The following is a 16,200-nucleotide window of genomic DNA, read 5'->3' as shown; positions in this document are numbered from 1 at the left end:
TTCACATTCAAATCATAATTAATCAAAATTTCTTTTGTATAATAATAAACGTCTTATAAACTTATATCGGATTCGTCGTCATAAGAGAAGGCTGTAATTAATATCGAATGAGGCAGTTCTTACTCAATTTAAATTAATACCCACAAATTTTAAAACAAAATACTGAAATCTAAATCCATTTAAAACTTATTGTTCTTATAAAATTTTCAAATTATAAATTTATTTAATTAATAATTTTAATAATAAAATAGATTCATATAAGAGTATAACTTTGTAACTAATTTTATTGTAATCAAATCAATTTGAAATGTGAACAAAATACTCAAACACCAATCGTATATAATTTAAACCATCAAATCATTATTCTATTCAACCTAATCAACTTCAATCCCATTTTGGAATGGATGTGTTAATTGAAAATTATTAATTAAATAAATTTATAATTTGAAAATTTTATAAGAACAATAAGTTTCAAATGGATTTAGGATGGATGTGTTAATTGAAAATACGATCCACCCAACCTTCTAATGTGTTGAATTTGTAGGCATCCCATCTTGAAATGTAAAATCATCGACTTATAAGGAGTTAATTGAGTATATCTTACTTCTGCAAAGACTTTTCTTTGGAGTTTATGACCTTCTTTTTTTCCAAAATTTTTTGGTTTATTACTTCAATAAAAAAGTTTTTTTTTCCAAAGAAGTCACTTCGTCTGATCGTGGGTTCTTCCGTTCGATCATGGATTCTGTACAAAATATTTTTTAGATATTAGTTTTAATGGGTTCAAAATGGAGCGTTTTATTTTGATTGCAAGTTTTGATTGTGTTTTCTTTTGTATCGATAATTTTTATGTTGTTTTTATTTACGGGATGAATGTATCTTGGGTTTCACATTCCATTAATCCAGTTTGGCAATAAATGGTACAATAGTAGTTATAGAACAAGTCTAAAGGTCTATTTGACAATATTTTTTTTGAAAGCAATCTATTTGACAATATTAGTTGCTATAATAATTATTCAGGTAATAATTAATAAAATATTACAAGAATTAATTTTTGATAATTCACTCTATCAATCACTAAATATTACTGTTTTGACTAAAACTACTCTTAAAACTCAAAATTATTAACAAACAAAGCCTAAATAGGCGCAAGTAGATAATCAAAGTGCACAGCTCCACTAACTTAGCCGGCAAAATCCTAAGTTGATTTGAAGCTTTCCTTGACCGGGAAATAGTTCAACTGTTGCGATTCGAGGAGGAATGGTTCTCCCTTGTGGCGGCATAACTCCTACACCTAGCTTAGATATGATATTGTATGCGTTTATCTTGAGTTCTGGTACAACTTCTTATCGCAGCTGAAGATTGGCTTGAGATTTAGAAGTTTTCGTTTATCCACTAAGCTGCAGTCGGCATCTCACAACCTGCAAGGCTAATGTTTTAGAGATTTCTTCAGCCTTTGTGGCGTCTTATTCTTGGGTGGCCAACGGTTCCTATAGGTACAGTGTTGAAGCTAAATTCAAATCTGACACCAGGTCAGGTTTGCGAATTGAGTTCTGTTGTTCCAATTGTCTTCTTTTTATAATGCATTTAGGCCTGGGAAGAGCGTAAACCTCCAATTTGCATGGACTTTTCTGAACTCCCATAATCAGGCCTTAGACCTGGATCTTTAATGAATATCTTATCTACTGACAAAAATTACAAGTGATCTATTGATAAAAAAGTTAAAATGATCAACATTAACAATTAATAGTAACAATGTGAAATGAACCCAGAAATAATCTCAACATCTTTTTCTTTTAGAGGAGTGTTTGCCCCCATTTGAATACTAATTGTTGTAACCCAAATTTAAGCACAACACCACAAGCTAAACGCTTTAGTTGACAAATACAATTTACATTCCAATTTACAGTGCTAGCCTACACAATGCTAGCCTACACGCTCCACCTGCAAAAAATCTGGAATTTATGGTTCTTCAAATATATACACTTCATCAAATCCCTTCCTGCAGTTCGATGGAAAATAAATAAATTAATAAACAAAAGGATGTTATTAAATTCAAGTGTCAACCTAGATACATAATGTTCCGATTTAAGTCATTAAGCTTACCCAGCCTTCCCACAATATGTAGGACTGTAATTGTAAATCAGATTGTCGAGCACTTCAGAAGCAGGTGGCCTGTTTAAAGACTTTCTAGCCTCACTGAAACACAAAAATAAAGGATCAGAATCGTTCCTGTTTTTTCTGATATAGCATGATAGGATTTGAGCCAAATATTTGCTGAAATCTCAAATGTTAAAGCTACAAGCAAATTTTTTTTTTTTTAATTTTCCAAAATCACCACGTACATGTTCACTATTCAGATCAACGAGTGTAATACCCTCGCTTTTCCCCTGTATCATCTAATAGCGAACAATACAGCTATTTCCACTGACATGTTCATTTCTTTGCTTCATATTTCAGGACAATCTTTGACTTCATTTCTCAATGCAAACAATACAGCAAAGCTAATCATGCTGCCTCATGTAAACATTTATGATACATGTGATTCACAGAGGGTGTCATGTACGTTTAAAATGTCAAAAAAAAAAAAAATCCTTTTGCCGCACTGCCTGTTTCCTTGAACAAAATATTAATATTGCACATATGTTAATTAGCAACTTCTCAGCAATAATAAAGTCTTCACCTGATTAAAAAGTTTGCAACATGTTGGGTCACTTGAATGGCATCCTCTGAGTGTGGAATCATAGATGAGCCCCATTCAAAAGCATTTTTCTGCAAAATTTTTCATACAGAGCCGGTGGTAACCACATTATTTCCAGTAAATTTTATGAAAACACCAAAAAATAGGGGAAAGTTAAGAAACATGGCACAAAATGCACAAACTACATCATTTAGGTCACCACTGAGAATTGAAATTCACTAGGGTCTTAAAAACCATCAGAGCCGGTGGAATCTTAGATGAGCCTCATTTCAAAAGCATTTTTCTGCAAAATTTTTCATACAGAGCCGGTGGTAACCACACTATTTCCAGCAAATTTTATGAAACACCGAAAAATAAGGGAAAGTTAAGAAACATGGCACAAAATGCACAAACTACTTCATTTAGGTCACCACTGAGAATTGAAATTCACTAGGGTCTTAAAAACCATCAGATTGGTGTATATTTGAAATGAAAACTCCACAAATAATATCTGCACTTCTCTCTATATGTGTCTTCTGCAATGAAAACCTTCCTGTAATGTGCAGTATTGTGCAGTTCAGAGCGCATATTTAGTTTTTCACAAATTCAAATTTAGTTAAGTGCAGATTCAATTACAGGAAGTTCTCCTTCTCTCTCTCTCCCTCTCTCTCACACATACACACACATCAACCCACAGAACATCTTTTTTCATAAAAGGATATCAAATATCAAAGCCTAATAATCCATTTAGATTGGTGTATATCTCTGAGTGTGGAATCATAGATGAGCCCCATTCAAAAGCATTTTTCTGCAAAATTTTTCATACAGAGCCGGTGGTAACCACATTATTTCCAGTAAATTTTATGAAAACACCAAAAAATAGGGGAAAGTTAAGAAACATGGCACAAAATGCACAAACTACATCATTTAGGTCACCACTGAGAATTGAAATTCACTAGGGTCTTAAAAACCATCAGAGCCGGTGGAATCTTAGATGAGCCTCATTTCAAAAGCATTTTTCTGCAAAATTTTTCATACAGAGCCGGTGGTAACCACACTATTTCCAGCAAATTTTATGAAACACCGAAAAATAAGGGAAAGTTAAGAAACATGGCACAAAATGCACAAACTACTTCATTTAGGTCACCACTGAGAATTGAAATTCACTAGGGTCTTAAAAACCATCAGATTGGTGTATATTTGAAATGAAAACTCCACAAATAATATCTGCACTTCTCTCTATATGTGTCTTCTGCAATGAAAACCTTCCTGTAATGTGCAGTATTGTGCAGTTCAGAGCGCATATTTAGTTTTTCACAAATTCAAATTTAGTTAAGTGCAGATTCAATTACAGGAAGTTCTCCTTCTCTCTCTCTCCCTCTCTCTCACACATACACACACATCAACCCACAGAACATCTTTTTTCATAAAAGGATATCAAATATCAAAGCCTAATAATCCATTTAGATTGGTGTATATTTGAAATGAAAACTCCACAAATAATATCTGCACTTCTCTATGTGTGTCTTCTGCAATGAAAACATACATGGACATGACTATATGTGCTTGCATATTGATGTATTGCATATGAATACAAAAATATAAAAGCATGAGCTTAATAAGATGAGTAACACTCTGATTTCAAAAATCTGCTTAAATCAATACAGAAGGACCCAATCCCTAAATCCTGAAAATGTTAAGATATATACCTAATTGTAATACCTTAATTATCTGCTCCAACCAGGTAATTATATATATATATAATGACTTTATCAGGAAAAATACTAGAAGAATTAGATTATGGACACAATTATATGCATTCAAGAGATTCAACCATATATTGGGTTAAGAGGGGCTATACCTCTGGATGCCATTGGAAAGCAGTCACAGGATAGTTGTTTGCTTCTACAGTCGAGACATAAACCTGATATGAATGTTAACTAATCTTCTAGCACAACATGGCAGCATAGCTATAAGTATTACATGCGGTACCTTGTTATTGGCATCTGCACTAGTAGTCAAGATCTTGAAGAAACTAGATAGATCCTGGTTCTCTTGAAAACGTTCTGGCGAGATGCCATACTGTTGCATTGAAAGGTCAGCCAAATAACATAAACGAGGAAAATAGGCCATTTCAATATATTGCATTAATTTTTACAGAAGCAAAATAAACAAAGGAAGAAAGTAATGATAAAATACAGGAATAGTTCGACAACATGAAAGGAAAGAAATTACTATGGTACAAGTAGAAAAGCCTAATAACGAACATATCAGTGGCACTTCCTTCACTCTTGGCTTTGTGTTATACAAATTCTCAACCAGCTGGATCATTCCAATAATTTTTTGTGGCAAGGTAAAACATCTTTAAAAAAAATAATAATAATAATAAAATGAATTTGTGGGAATTCATCCCACATCGAAGAGTTAGCAGAATTGATAATATATATAATAGCCAGCACGAACTATTAAACAATTGGGTTAACCATGTTAGGGCTAATGGAAAATGGATCCAAAACTTATTTAGACCAGTTTTATCCGGACCGTTACAGAATTAATTCCTAAGAAAATAAACCACAATTCCAAAATAAGGGATATAGATGTTCATGGGTTAATTTCACTTGTTAATGGACTTGTCACTATGATTTTGTAAGGTAATGGATGGTTTTTCAAGGTTTTAAGACCATGTTTTTGTGTTTGGAAAACCCAAAGTTTTACAAGCAATGTTTTTTTTGGGAGATTGTGGAAAACCTCCAATTTCCAACTCATCATATCAGTGGATTGAGGACCTTTTGTCTTCAAAACCTTCAGAACTCTTCCGTTCCTCCAAAACAACAAAAAACTATGGAGTGTTTAAACTCATGAAAAACATTACTTAGCTCCTCCCAAACAAAATGTAAATCCCACTAAAATTATTAAATTTAAAAGGCCTCTTAAAACACTAAACCTTTCTTTCTTTATAATAAAATCATTGAGACCAATTCCAGAACATATTCAATAAAAAAAAAATGCATGGCCGCTATAGACCTTTTTAAATATATTTTTTATGCCTAATGAGTCACTCCAGACAATTTTCTCATTCACAACTCTGACATGAAAAAAATAAATTTGGTGTTAAAAGTTCAACAGAGAGCGGAAAGTAAAAGGGAGCGAGAAAATGACTTTTTTTAAATAAATATTTTATGCACAAAGCAAAAAAATTAAGAGCAAGAGGGAGAAAATGTCATGGATGGCTCACTAAGCATATAAAGCATACTTAAAAAGTCTAATGTGGTTGTCACATCATACTTTAATATGATATTTGGCATTTGGTCTAGGTAGTTTTATTGTTTCAACTTGCAAATTAAATCAAGTAAATAATTCAGTGTTAATCACTCTAGGCACTTGCATGGTATTGTAAAACCTGTTTAACAAGAGTCATGAACAGCTAGACTATAAAAACTCAAGATTAAATAATAATGGACCATCCAGTAGGTGATTGCTATAAATAGTAGGAGATTTAATATAAGAATTTCAAGCCATTCAACCAAAAATAAAAAATAAAAATTACATGCCCTTTTTAAACAGAGGTTGAAATGACTTCAACCATCACTATACACAGCACATCATGACCCTTGCATTTTACATGCCACCAAAGATCTTACCAAAATTACATTAACTTACAAGATGGTTTTGCATGACGAGACAATCTGTACTCATCTTTTTAAGCAAGTCTGGTGGAAATCTGCAATAGAGATGAATGTTTAGACTGCATGGAAAAAGTAGTTTTTGCTGACAATGAATAATCATGTAAGCTTCTATAACAACACTGAACTTTATGGTGTCACTGATTCTATCATGCAGCCTCACCCATTCCAGTGATCAACTTACTAGAAATCATGGGTGATTTTGGCATCAACAACTAAAATGATGGAACGCTACAAAAGGAGGCACAGTGAGTGAAAATAGAAAAAGGTTACACTAAGAGAGAAACAAAAAAAGAAAACAAGGGTTAAGTAATTAAACCTAATAAATTTTCCAAACTAGAAAAAGTAAATTTTCACTGTGATAATCATCCAATTGAGGAGATCAATCAACCTGAGATGAAGAGAACGATCTATAATAGTCATACTTATCATGCAAGGCTTGAAAATGCAAATTGCTACCTCATGCAACATCATAACACAAAAGGAAATTATTATTCAAAATACATGTGATCATGTATACCTTCAAAAAAGATCGATGGAGGAAAAAGAAATATTACAACTTGTATACCTTTGAAACACAGTTCCCTCTATATTTACATTTTCCATAAATTGAAGAGTAGAAGCCTGATCTGCTGCGTTAAATGATTCCAGAATGTTATTGTCCTATTATCAAGAAAAAAATTGTCATGTTTTTACCAGCAAAACAATACAGTGAAAGACTACTGCTAAAAGGTTTTTCTTTGTGGAGAAAGAGTTCCACTTTCTGTCAACAGGAATTTAAACACATATGGAAGAAGTGCTTGGACATTCTGAATGAAGACTGATCAAATTTCACGCTGCCAATAGAAAGCATAGTTGTCTTGATTTGTACAATAGCCAAATAATTTATAGAAACAATCATGGCATTAATCTGACATCACCACCATTCTAGTCCAATAAAGCACAGAATCTCAAATTAACAGCACAGCCTAAAATACACCTCCTCTCTCTAGTTTTAAATCATTTACAGTGGAAAGAAATGGAAACAAAACTAACCATCTGGATTGGCTTTTGAACACAAATCTACAAGATTAAGTGGGCGAAACAAAAAGAAAGGAACAAAAAGATCTACTGAATATGTATATATGAACTGCTCAAAAACTAATAAAAGGAAGACACATTACCTTGCTAATGATCATTGTCAGAAGTTCAAAACCCAAGCAGATAGCATACAACGGAAAATGATATCCTGCATCGTTCTTGGCTAAAGCTTTCTGCAAGTAACAGATAATGGATTGCTTAACTAATGGTGAGCAAACTGATAGCATGTTTTCCTTAATATGTTTCAACTGCACACATCAGGTAGTTGCTATGAAGCACAGAAACTTTAGGGTACCAGAGTTTCTCTGTTTCAAAAACAGTGCGAAAACTTAAAACTTGAGGAAATCCACATGAAACATATTGGGGCCATTTTTGTAAATTAAGGAAAATTGATTCAGAAATGCATTTCTTTTAAAGTTCAATAAAAAAAATTCAGAAACTCGAACAAAAAAAACATATCTCACCTCTCGCATTGAAAGTTGAAATGAAAAGGTCCCTTGCAGAAGTCAGAGTTTGGGATATGGGAACAAGGGATTTTCATTTGATTATTGGAAAGGGATTTAACATAAGAGATTGCTTCAAAGAAGTCAACAGTTTCATGATGGGCTTGGTAAGAGGGAAGGTAATTAAAGGTAATCTTTTTAAATTATTTATTTATTTTTTTTTTTTTTGGGGGGGGAGGGCATTTGTGCATAAAATTTTTATTTATATAAGATTAAAAATTTATAAATGCTTTCCTAATGTTTGATATAAAATTGAAATTAATAAATGTCTATATTTTTATAAAAAAGGAAAATTTACAAATACACCCACATTTTTACATTTACATGTTTCCCCACATTTCCATTCCTACAATTTTAGAAATGCCTTTTTACAATTTCCATTTCCACATTTCTTTGTTTCTATGTTCATGTTAAATAGGATAGTTGTCATGAAAAACAAATTTCATACTGAAAAGAAATTTACACATTGCAGCCTTATTTAGAGATCAAAGTAAATTAATTTCTTCTGTTGAAGAGTTGCAACACTAGAAAATCTGATACCAACTCCAACTAAGACATAACATAAAAGTATTTTAATATCAGAAACACAAGACCATAAAAGAGGTTAATTTGATTAGCATAACTATTTAAGACTATGTTTTTCTATTAGATTCTTGAGATTGATGACAAATGTGAAGAACATTTGCAGGTCAGGTAGCTGTATTTATACAGCTTCTACACTGATTTCAGTTAACTAGTAACTGTTCCTGCCACTCTTAACTGATTCCCAACTGACTCTACTAACTTCCGCACTATTTTATTACAATTTCAAATCTTAAGACCTTCATTTGTTTTGAACACTATATTCTTCATAGTAGACTAAGACTCCATATTTCACATAAAATAACTTGTTTGTGGAAAATTTTTTCCAAGGAAAATATTTTCAGAGCAAACAAATTATTTTCAACCACTTGGCTGTGATATTGGAGACCAATTTGCACCTGTGAACTTTACTAAAAAGTCTTGTAGAACACTGAACTTCGAAAACATCTTATGACATACTTAACTATTTAAAATGTAATTAAAATGACCAGGAAAATCTTAGTACAAGGTTGCATAAAGTATAAACATGCTGACATATATCGATAAGCCTCAAATTACTGTCTACATTCACTATTAACAATCAATAACCAAATAAAATTAACAACCATATATAACATATAAATTTTGAAATTGAAATCCACCCTGTATTTTCAAATATCAAAGAATCTCCCCAGTGGATTCAAATTCATCTAAGAATATTTAAAATATTTACACTAGTTGCTGATTGGAACTGTGTGGTCATCTTAATTCTACTTTTAAATAGTTCAAATGTGTCATGAGACTTTTTCAAAGTTTAGGGCATTATGAGACCCTTTTTTTTATAAAATTCAGGGGTGCAAATGTGTATTCTGCCTATTTTCTATTGTTTGCTGCACAATGATAACAACCAATTTTCTGTGTTTACCTTGATATAAACAGATGATTATTATCCATAAAAGAATATAATGTTCAAAATTTTGTAACCAAAATTGAATTAACTCATCTTTCATTCATAAAAAATAAATAAACAAAAAATATTTTAAGCTCAACAAGATTAAGATACCAGTAGTATCTTAATAAGATCATTATTAGTATTTTTAAGTACCATGTAATATAAATAATAATAATAATAATTAAAAAAACAATTTAATATCGTCAAAATCTTCCCATTGCACAAAACCTTGTCTTATATATTAAAACATCGAAAGCAAAAAAAAGTGAAGCAGAAAAAAATAAAGGAGAGTAAAAAGCATATAAAAAAAGGGCTAGTTAAAATAAATCAATGGAAGTGGGTAATAGATAGGGAAAATGACTTCCCATTCTCGATGCATGAAATCACTTTCCTTTAAAGAGGGCATTTTCTCATTACCAACTAAATGTTTTCCCCTCCCTTATATTCTTTTGTGCTCCTAAACAATGGAAAATAGGAAAATGTCTTTCATGAAACAAATCAAACCTAAGATTGTTATAATTATATGAGGCAATAAAGATAATATAACTGACTTAAGGAGAGCTGGTAAGGGCCATTGCTGCCCTCTCTTTTTATTTTTAATAAGGGGTAGGTTAAATGTGAACATGTCTTACATATACTCCCACGTTAGGCCCACCAAAAAAAAAAAATTCCAACAAAATTTTAATTTTTGATAATTTTTATTGAATTAGAAAAAATTACTAAGTCTATATTCTAAAACTTAAAAGTTCTTTTCTATTGGTCCAACTAAAATAAAAAAATTGATGACACATTTTTTAAATTTCCTTTTTAAATAATAAAAGGTGAATTTAAAAAAAAGAATTAAATTATGAGAGAGTTCATGGTTTTGAATAATAGTTATTATTGTTGCAGCTTTTATTTACAGGTATCTAACTATTTAGTATTGTGATACTTGTTATTTAAAAGCAAAAGAAAAGTACCTTCAACAAGCATAACAATGTTTACTTAATAGCAACGGTCGTCATTTACTGTTAAGTAATAGTAACAATCTGTCGCCTCAATTTTTCAGTACATATGGGAGGCAATAGCTTTTCCTAAGGTTTTGTTTTTAGTTAAAAGACTTTTAAATTGCTATATCTCACTTTCTCTCTCAACTTTCCATATAACATTTTCTTTTCACAAAATTTTCACTTCTCATCTCATGAGCTAAGAATATCAACTAATGAGCAAAGATTATCAATTATCTTTCTCCTTCTACATATCCATATATTGAAAAGGATAAGTTTTTATTTACTAATTTATTTATGAGCGTTTCTCTCCTAATATTTGGTGCAGAAACTTATGTTTGATGTTAGGTTTTATAGGTTTCTTTTCCCTAATTTTGAACTATTTCATAATTAATATATTTATATATATATATAAGTGATGGAAAATAATATTAAAGGAACTTGTAGGCTTTATTAATATTTGCTAAGGTTAGATCTTCACCATACACAGCTATTTTAGTTTTAAATTGATTACGCTAACAATATCAAAGAATCACATATTTAATGTCATTATTTGATGTATTTATGCTTAATATTTAGTTGTGTATCTTAATTTACTTATAGATTTAAGGCTTATTGGGCATAAAAGGCCAAAACTTTCAACTCCGGATGACACAGCCCAAACTTTTAAATTTATTGCAATTATAATCAATTTCTAAGATATTTATTCAATTGGGTATAAAAATCTAAAACTTTACGTTTAACAATGATTATAGTTAAAATTTTCAATTTTATATCCAAACTTCTTAATTTTGTTGCAATTATAGTCGATCTTTAAAATAAACTTATCAATTTTAAATTAGTGTATCTCATGCTTTGTGTTATTTATTTGACTTTTTTAAATATTAGTCAAATTTACACAAGCAATCATTTAACTCTAATTAATTATATTCTTTAAACGCACTTAACTACTATTAAAAAAGAAAAAAAAAACACCTAATATAATATGTGCACCAATTTAAAATTTATCAAATTATTTTAAAAGTTGGCTAAAATTGCAATAGAATTAAAAAATTGAAATATAAAATTGAAAGTCTTGACTATAATTATTATTAAATATAAAGATTTAGACTTTTATATTCAATTGGACAAATATTTGATTGACTATAATTACAACAAATTTAAAAGTTAGGGCTTCGTTATCCAAAATTAAAAGTTTTGAATATGATCATAATTAAACTAAACGTAAAGTGTTGATTTTTCTTTATATCCAAAAATAGGTCTATATTTAATCATCTATTTGTTTAATGAATTTTGCAATTTTTTTTAAAAATTTGCATAATGTAAGTACCATTACATTTTTTTTTTGAAACACCTAAAAGATTAAATCTTATGCCCATCACTAGCTCTCCATGTTTAAATGTAAGACACGGACAATTTGCATCTATCGCTAGTCTCTGTATACCCGAAAGCTGAGTACATTACTGCGAGGAACTAACTTTTCAAGAAGTTCTAGGCTTTTCGAAAATGCTGTCAGTAAATAATCAAAGAAAGAAGTTGTTACATACCATAGGAAGAAGTATAGAAATAAGAAAGGAATTGAGAGTTAGGGACTGGCAGCAAAAGTTGTTGAAAAGCAGTTATTCTGTTTGGCAAATAAACTCCAGCTCCAGTTGCTATAAGAGCTAAGTAGAGCCTTTGTATGAGACGTTCAAGATTCAAGAAATAATATCTCATCCTTTCTTTCTCAATTCTATCTTTCTCTTGATCCCTAATTCCTCTTCTCTCCCTCTCCTCTCTCTCTCACCTCATCTCTTCTATTCTTCTTATTCTCTCATCTTCTAAACTCTTGTTGGGGAACTAGATCCCTAACAGAAGTACACAAAGCAAAATATGGTTATGTTGTTCAAGTGACTTAACTTTTCACATCAAACACGTTCAAGCCCATCTCCAACTCTTGTTTCTATTGTAAGTTCTCTATTACATCTTTAATATTATTCTAGAATAATTCATGATTACAATGGCATCCATAGTTTAAATGACTGGGTTATGATCAAATAGGGAAAACAAGAGGCAAATCATGTAAAGTGGCTGCATGTTATCCTAACTCCTAAGAGATCCATCCAGTTCATATTATTATGAAAATTCCTGAACTAGAAGTCCCCATAAGTTTTTGCAATCAATTTCCATCTAAAGATAAGATTCAAACAAGAAGTTTTTAATTTAATAACATGTATAAGATCTTGTGCTTTTATTTTCTCAAGTCAACTGATTTGATGAATGTGCCTACCCTACGGGACAGTCCAGACAAACTTATATCACTTTAGGCTGCTAATGGCTACCAAAACTAACTGTGCATGTGCACAATTGGTCACAAATTATGGATATTACAAAGTATAGGACATATTTAAATAACTGCAAAAAAGCATTATCTACCTTAAAAACTGCCTTAGCAATGTCATAGTACAAACCGCTTTTAGCCCATCCACCAGTAAAGAGCACTCCATTGACCAAATTGAGCTTCTACAACACAATAAAATAGGAATAAATTTAATAAGAATCTTAAAGATAAAAGATTACTAAATAATCAATAGCCACATCAAATCATAAACTTGCGATGGCAAATGGAGCAATTTAACATAAGGTCTTAAAAACTCATGGCTTATCACAGAAAAATCTAAATCAATCAACAGATGTAGTTGGACCACATGCTTTATGCAGATACAAAACAAATAAACCTTATTTTGTACAAGGATAAGACAACATAAAACCTGGATTTTCAACCCCAAACAAATAATACATGTATATACATATACACACTAACACTCTTTTAATAGCCCCACAAACCTAGATTTATTCTAGAAATAGAATTGCAAGGATTGTATCCAAAGGTAATCTCCAATGCTCCACATTATTTTTCCCATTCTCTGAAACAGACGTATTCTGTTAGCAGACCCAGTCTCAACAAGAACCAGCTAGAAGTGACAGCTAATGTTAAAATTTCAGTATTGCTGCCAGATTTCAGTTGTCATTTTCTCAGTTTCTATTTTCAAGGGTCATATAGCTAACGGTTAAACCATGTTCTTAGTGGTTAACCCATGATATAGACAATGCAAGTTAGTTTTTGTTTTTCCTCAATGGTAGGAGGGTGATCCTCTATATTGCTTAATAGTTCCCTGTTCTTAGGAGGTGATTATGCCCCCCATTTATATTTAAGCAGCAACTCAATAAAAGAATTATGAGAAAATTTTCTAAAGTTTTTAGTACTTTAACTCGAGATTTTCAGAGGAGCATATTCCATTGCAACCACAGGCAGCAAAAAGAAAATTTAGTTCCTAGAGAATTCCAGCAACAGACCCATAATTCGATCCATTTCTAAGGACCCTAATATATTCTATATCTCAATAAAGCAGAGTCCGCAGAATAGTGTTAATAAAGAATAGCAAACGAAATTATACACATAGATAAGACACTTTGCTTGGTCCAACTCCAACCTTTTTTACTAACATATTGTATTCAACTCAAGTTAATCAAATTATCAATTATAGAGCGCTTTTCTGCTAGGTCCCCGTCAAAGCTCTTAAGTAAGAAAGAATGAACAGAATTTTACTTAGGGTGAGAATGGATCAGAGATAGTTGTTTCGGAGAAAAATAATGCCTGCCTTTTTTCATAATATGAGGAATTTAAATACTATGCACATGACAACAACTTTTCCTATTTCCTAGGCCACGTTTCTAAGAAATGGACCACATTACAACTGAAAGAAAATGCAAGTAACTGAAAATAAATGCTAAATTAAATCTAACTGCAGGCAAGAGCATGTCCACGTCCATAAGTAAGCTGTATGTACTGCATGATGGCTTGACCCACTTAAGCCACTAATCAGAATATTTCGGATTCTTTATGGGCACCCTTAAGGATCTTCGTGGCTTATCAATCTCACTCTTCCTAGACAATCTTCATATTATTCAGTGATAAACATCATGCCACTGTGCAAATGTGACGTCAACTATACACTATTTAGGTCGAAGCTAAAACCAAGTAACAAAATATAAATCTGTTTTAAGCATACAAGTGGACAAACCATTGGAACTTCACAACCCCAAATTCTGGCATGCAATGTATTGTATTCACCTTCGATAACCGTTCTGATAAAAATAAAAAAGCATAACAAGAACACTTTAATCGTCAAAAATCCTTTTTTTTGTTATACTTCCAATTCTTTTTCTCATCTGCATCAACTCTTGGATGTGTCTACGAAATGATTATCTATAGAGTAATCTTTATTAACACAGAAACTCTAAAATATCCAATGTTCTTTTTTTCTTTTTTCTTTTTTGTTGAATAAAAATGTCCAATATTCTAAATTAAGCACAGTGATCAGTCTCTTTCTCTACTGTTAAATCAACCAACCATGCTTGAAACTCTAGAATACCTGGAAAAGAATCTCCCGTGGCTCGTTATATATAAGAGGAATCACACGAGCACCAGCCGATTCAACAAATTTCACATAAGACGCCGCGATATACGACGCGTTTGTCGCATTATTGAGCCTCCCGGAAGCACCATCACCAGGATGGCTCAGGATTCCTATCACCGGCCTGTAGTTCAGCTTAGGGTCCGGTGCGAGGCACCTGAACAACGGAGACGATAAGTCATCGTTTAGTTGACTCGGAAGAAGAATATTCGACTGAGCCGCTTTAGCTAAGCTGAGTTCTTCGGAAAGCGAAATAAGTGTGAGAATCCAAAGATAATTCCACATATCTGGAAACCTAGACGCAGAGGAGGAGGCGGAGGTGGAAGGACCGAAACGGCGTCGTTGGGGAAGTCAGAGGAGGGAGTAGAAGGAGTGGAAGGAGAATTAGAGAGGAAGTGGGAGGGCAATTTGTGAAAATGGAAAGAGGAAGAAGAAGCGAAAGAGAGAAGACGACATGAGAGAGACGGTAACGGGAGTTGACAATCGAAGGGAGAGAGAAGGCCGGCTGGTCTATCGCCATTGTTTGGAGTTTGGAAGATAAAAGAAGGTCGTTTGGGATTACGCAAGACTGACAGTTGTTGTGATACTATTGGACTGTGACCGTGAGGACCAAAGTGACAAAATTCACCAGTAAATTGTATAGATTCGATTGAATTAGATACTTTATCTGCGATTTGAATTATAATTTAAATAATTTCAGAAATTAAATTTTGTATAATTAATTACAATTAAAATGAATTGCCACAGAATTTGATTAAATCATAATAATATTTTAAAAACTAAAAATTCATATCGAAAACCTAATTATCCAGAGCAAAGCCTTTCATCGGCAAACAACACCAGTCGCCGGCTGAAATTGAAGATCGCCATTCAAGAACTTCCCCGATCTACCTATGGCCTCTTTCCTTCTTTTCTGGCAAAAAAGCTAACGAGTCTTTGGTCCATATTTTTGTAATGAAAAATCTATGATTTGCGATTTTTAATTCACCGTGATTTGCAATGTTTATGATTTGGGATAGTATATGATTTGTGATTTCTAATGAAAAAGGTATTATTTTTGTTTTCTATGCTTTGCAATTTCTATAAGTTGGGATTAATGTGTGATTTTCTTTTTTATTTGCACTTTCTGTAGCCTCCTCATTTTAATACTAAAAAATAAGTTGAGAAACTAGCTCTAAAATTTTCTTGTTATGGGTCTTGGGTCTAGATTTGTGTTTTAGAGCTTTAAAGGCTCTTGATATTTTCCTACGTGATTTTTGAGTTTTTGTTACATTTTGTCTAGTCCCTATGAAATGATATTT

General features: G+C 31.9%; 1 protein-coding gene across 5 annotated transcripts; it reads right to left on the bottom strand.

Moving 5' to 3' along the window:
* Positions 1 to 1,706: 1,706 nt before the first annotated feature.
* On the bottom strand, positions 1,707 to 15,485 carry LOC110610408 (gamma-glutamyl hydrolase 2). Of its 5 annotated transcripts, XM_021750321.2 has the most exons (10): positions 14,858 to 15,424; positions 12,858 to 12,944; positions 7,524 to 7,613; positions 6,929 to 7,023; positions 6,338 to 6,398; positions 4,670 to 4,759; positions 4,539 to 4,601; positions 2,681 to 2,769; positions 2,104 to 2,196; positions 1,707 to 1,999 (listed from the first exon to the last, which is right to left on the bottom strand). In XM_021750321.2, the coding sequence occupies exons 1-10, from the start codon at positions 15,182 to 15,184 to the stop codon at positions 1,960 to 1,962; spliced, it is 1,035 nt and encodes a 344-aa protein (XP_021606013.1). In that variant the 5' UTR covers positions 15,185 to 15,424; the 3' UTR covers positions 1,707 to 1,959. The 5 variants fall into 5 exon arrangements, with proteins under 5 accessions (XP_021606013.1, XP_021606011.1, XP_043810760.1 ...); XM_021750319.2 differs by lacking the exon at positions 4,539 to 4,601 and having other exon boundaries at positions 14,858 to 15,482; XM_043954825.1 differs by lacking the exons at positions 1,707 to 1,999; positions 2,104 to 2,196; positions 2,681 to 2,769 and adding an exon at positions 3,177 to 3,485 and having other exon boundaries at positions 14,858 to 15,484.
* Positions 15,486 to 16,200: the final 715 nt, after the last annotated feature.

Source organism: Manihot esculenta, chromosome 3 (genome assembly GCF_001659605.2).
Source record: "Manihot esculenta cultivar AM560-2 chromosome 3, M.esculenta_v8, whole genome shotgun sequence".
NCBI lineage: Eukaryota > Viridiplantae > Streptophyta > Magnoliopsida > Malpighiales > Euphorbiaceae > Manihot > Manihot esculenta.
The sequence above is the reverse complement of the archived record's forward strand: the minus strand, read 5'-3'. Positions and strand labels throughout refer to the sequence as shown.

Bases quoted from the DNA above. Each gene is read 5' to 3' on its own strand.
- LOC110610408 (XM_021750321.2), bottom strand. From the start codon at position 15,184: ATGTGGAATTATCTTTGGATTCTCACACTTATTTCGCTTTCCGAAGAA. The intron at 7,024-7,523 runs GTAATGTGTCTT...TCTTGATAATAG, and splicing joins TGACAATGATCATTAGCAAG to GACAATAACATTCTGGAATC. The intron at 2,770-4,538 runs GTATAGCCCCTC...AAAATTTTGCAG, and splicing joins CTTTCCAATGGCATCCAGAG to AAAAATGCTTTTGAATGGGG.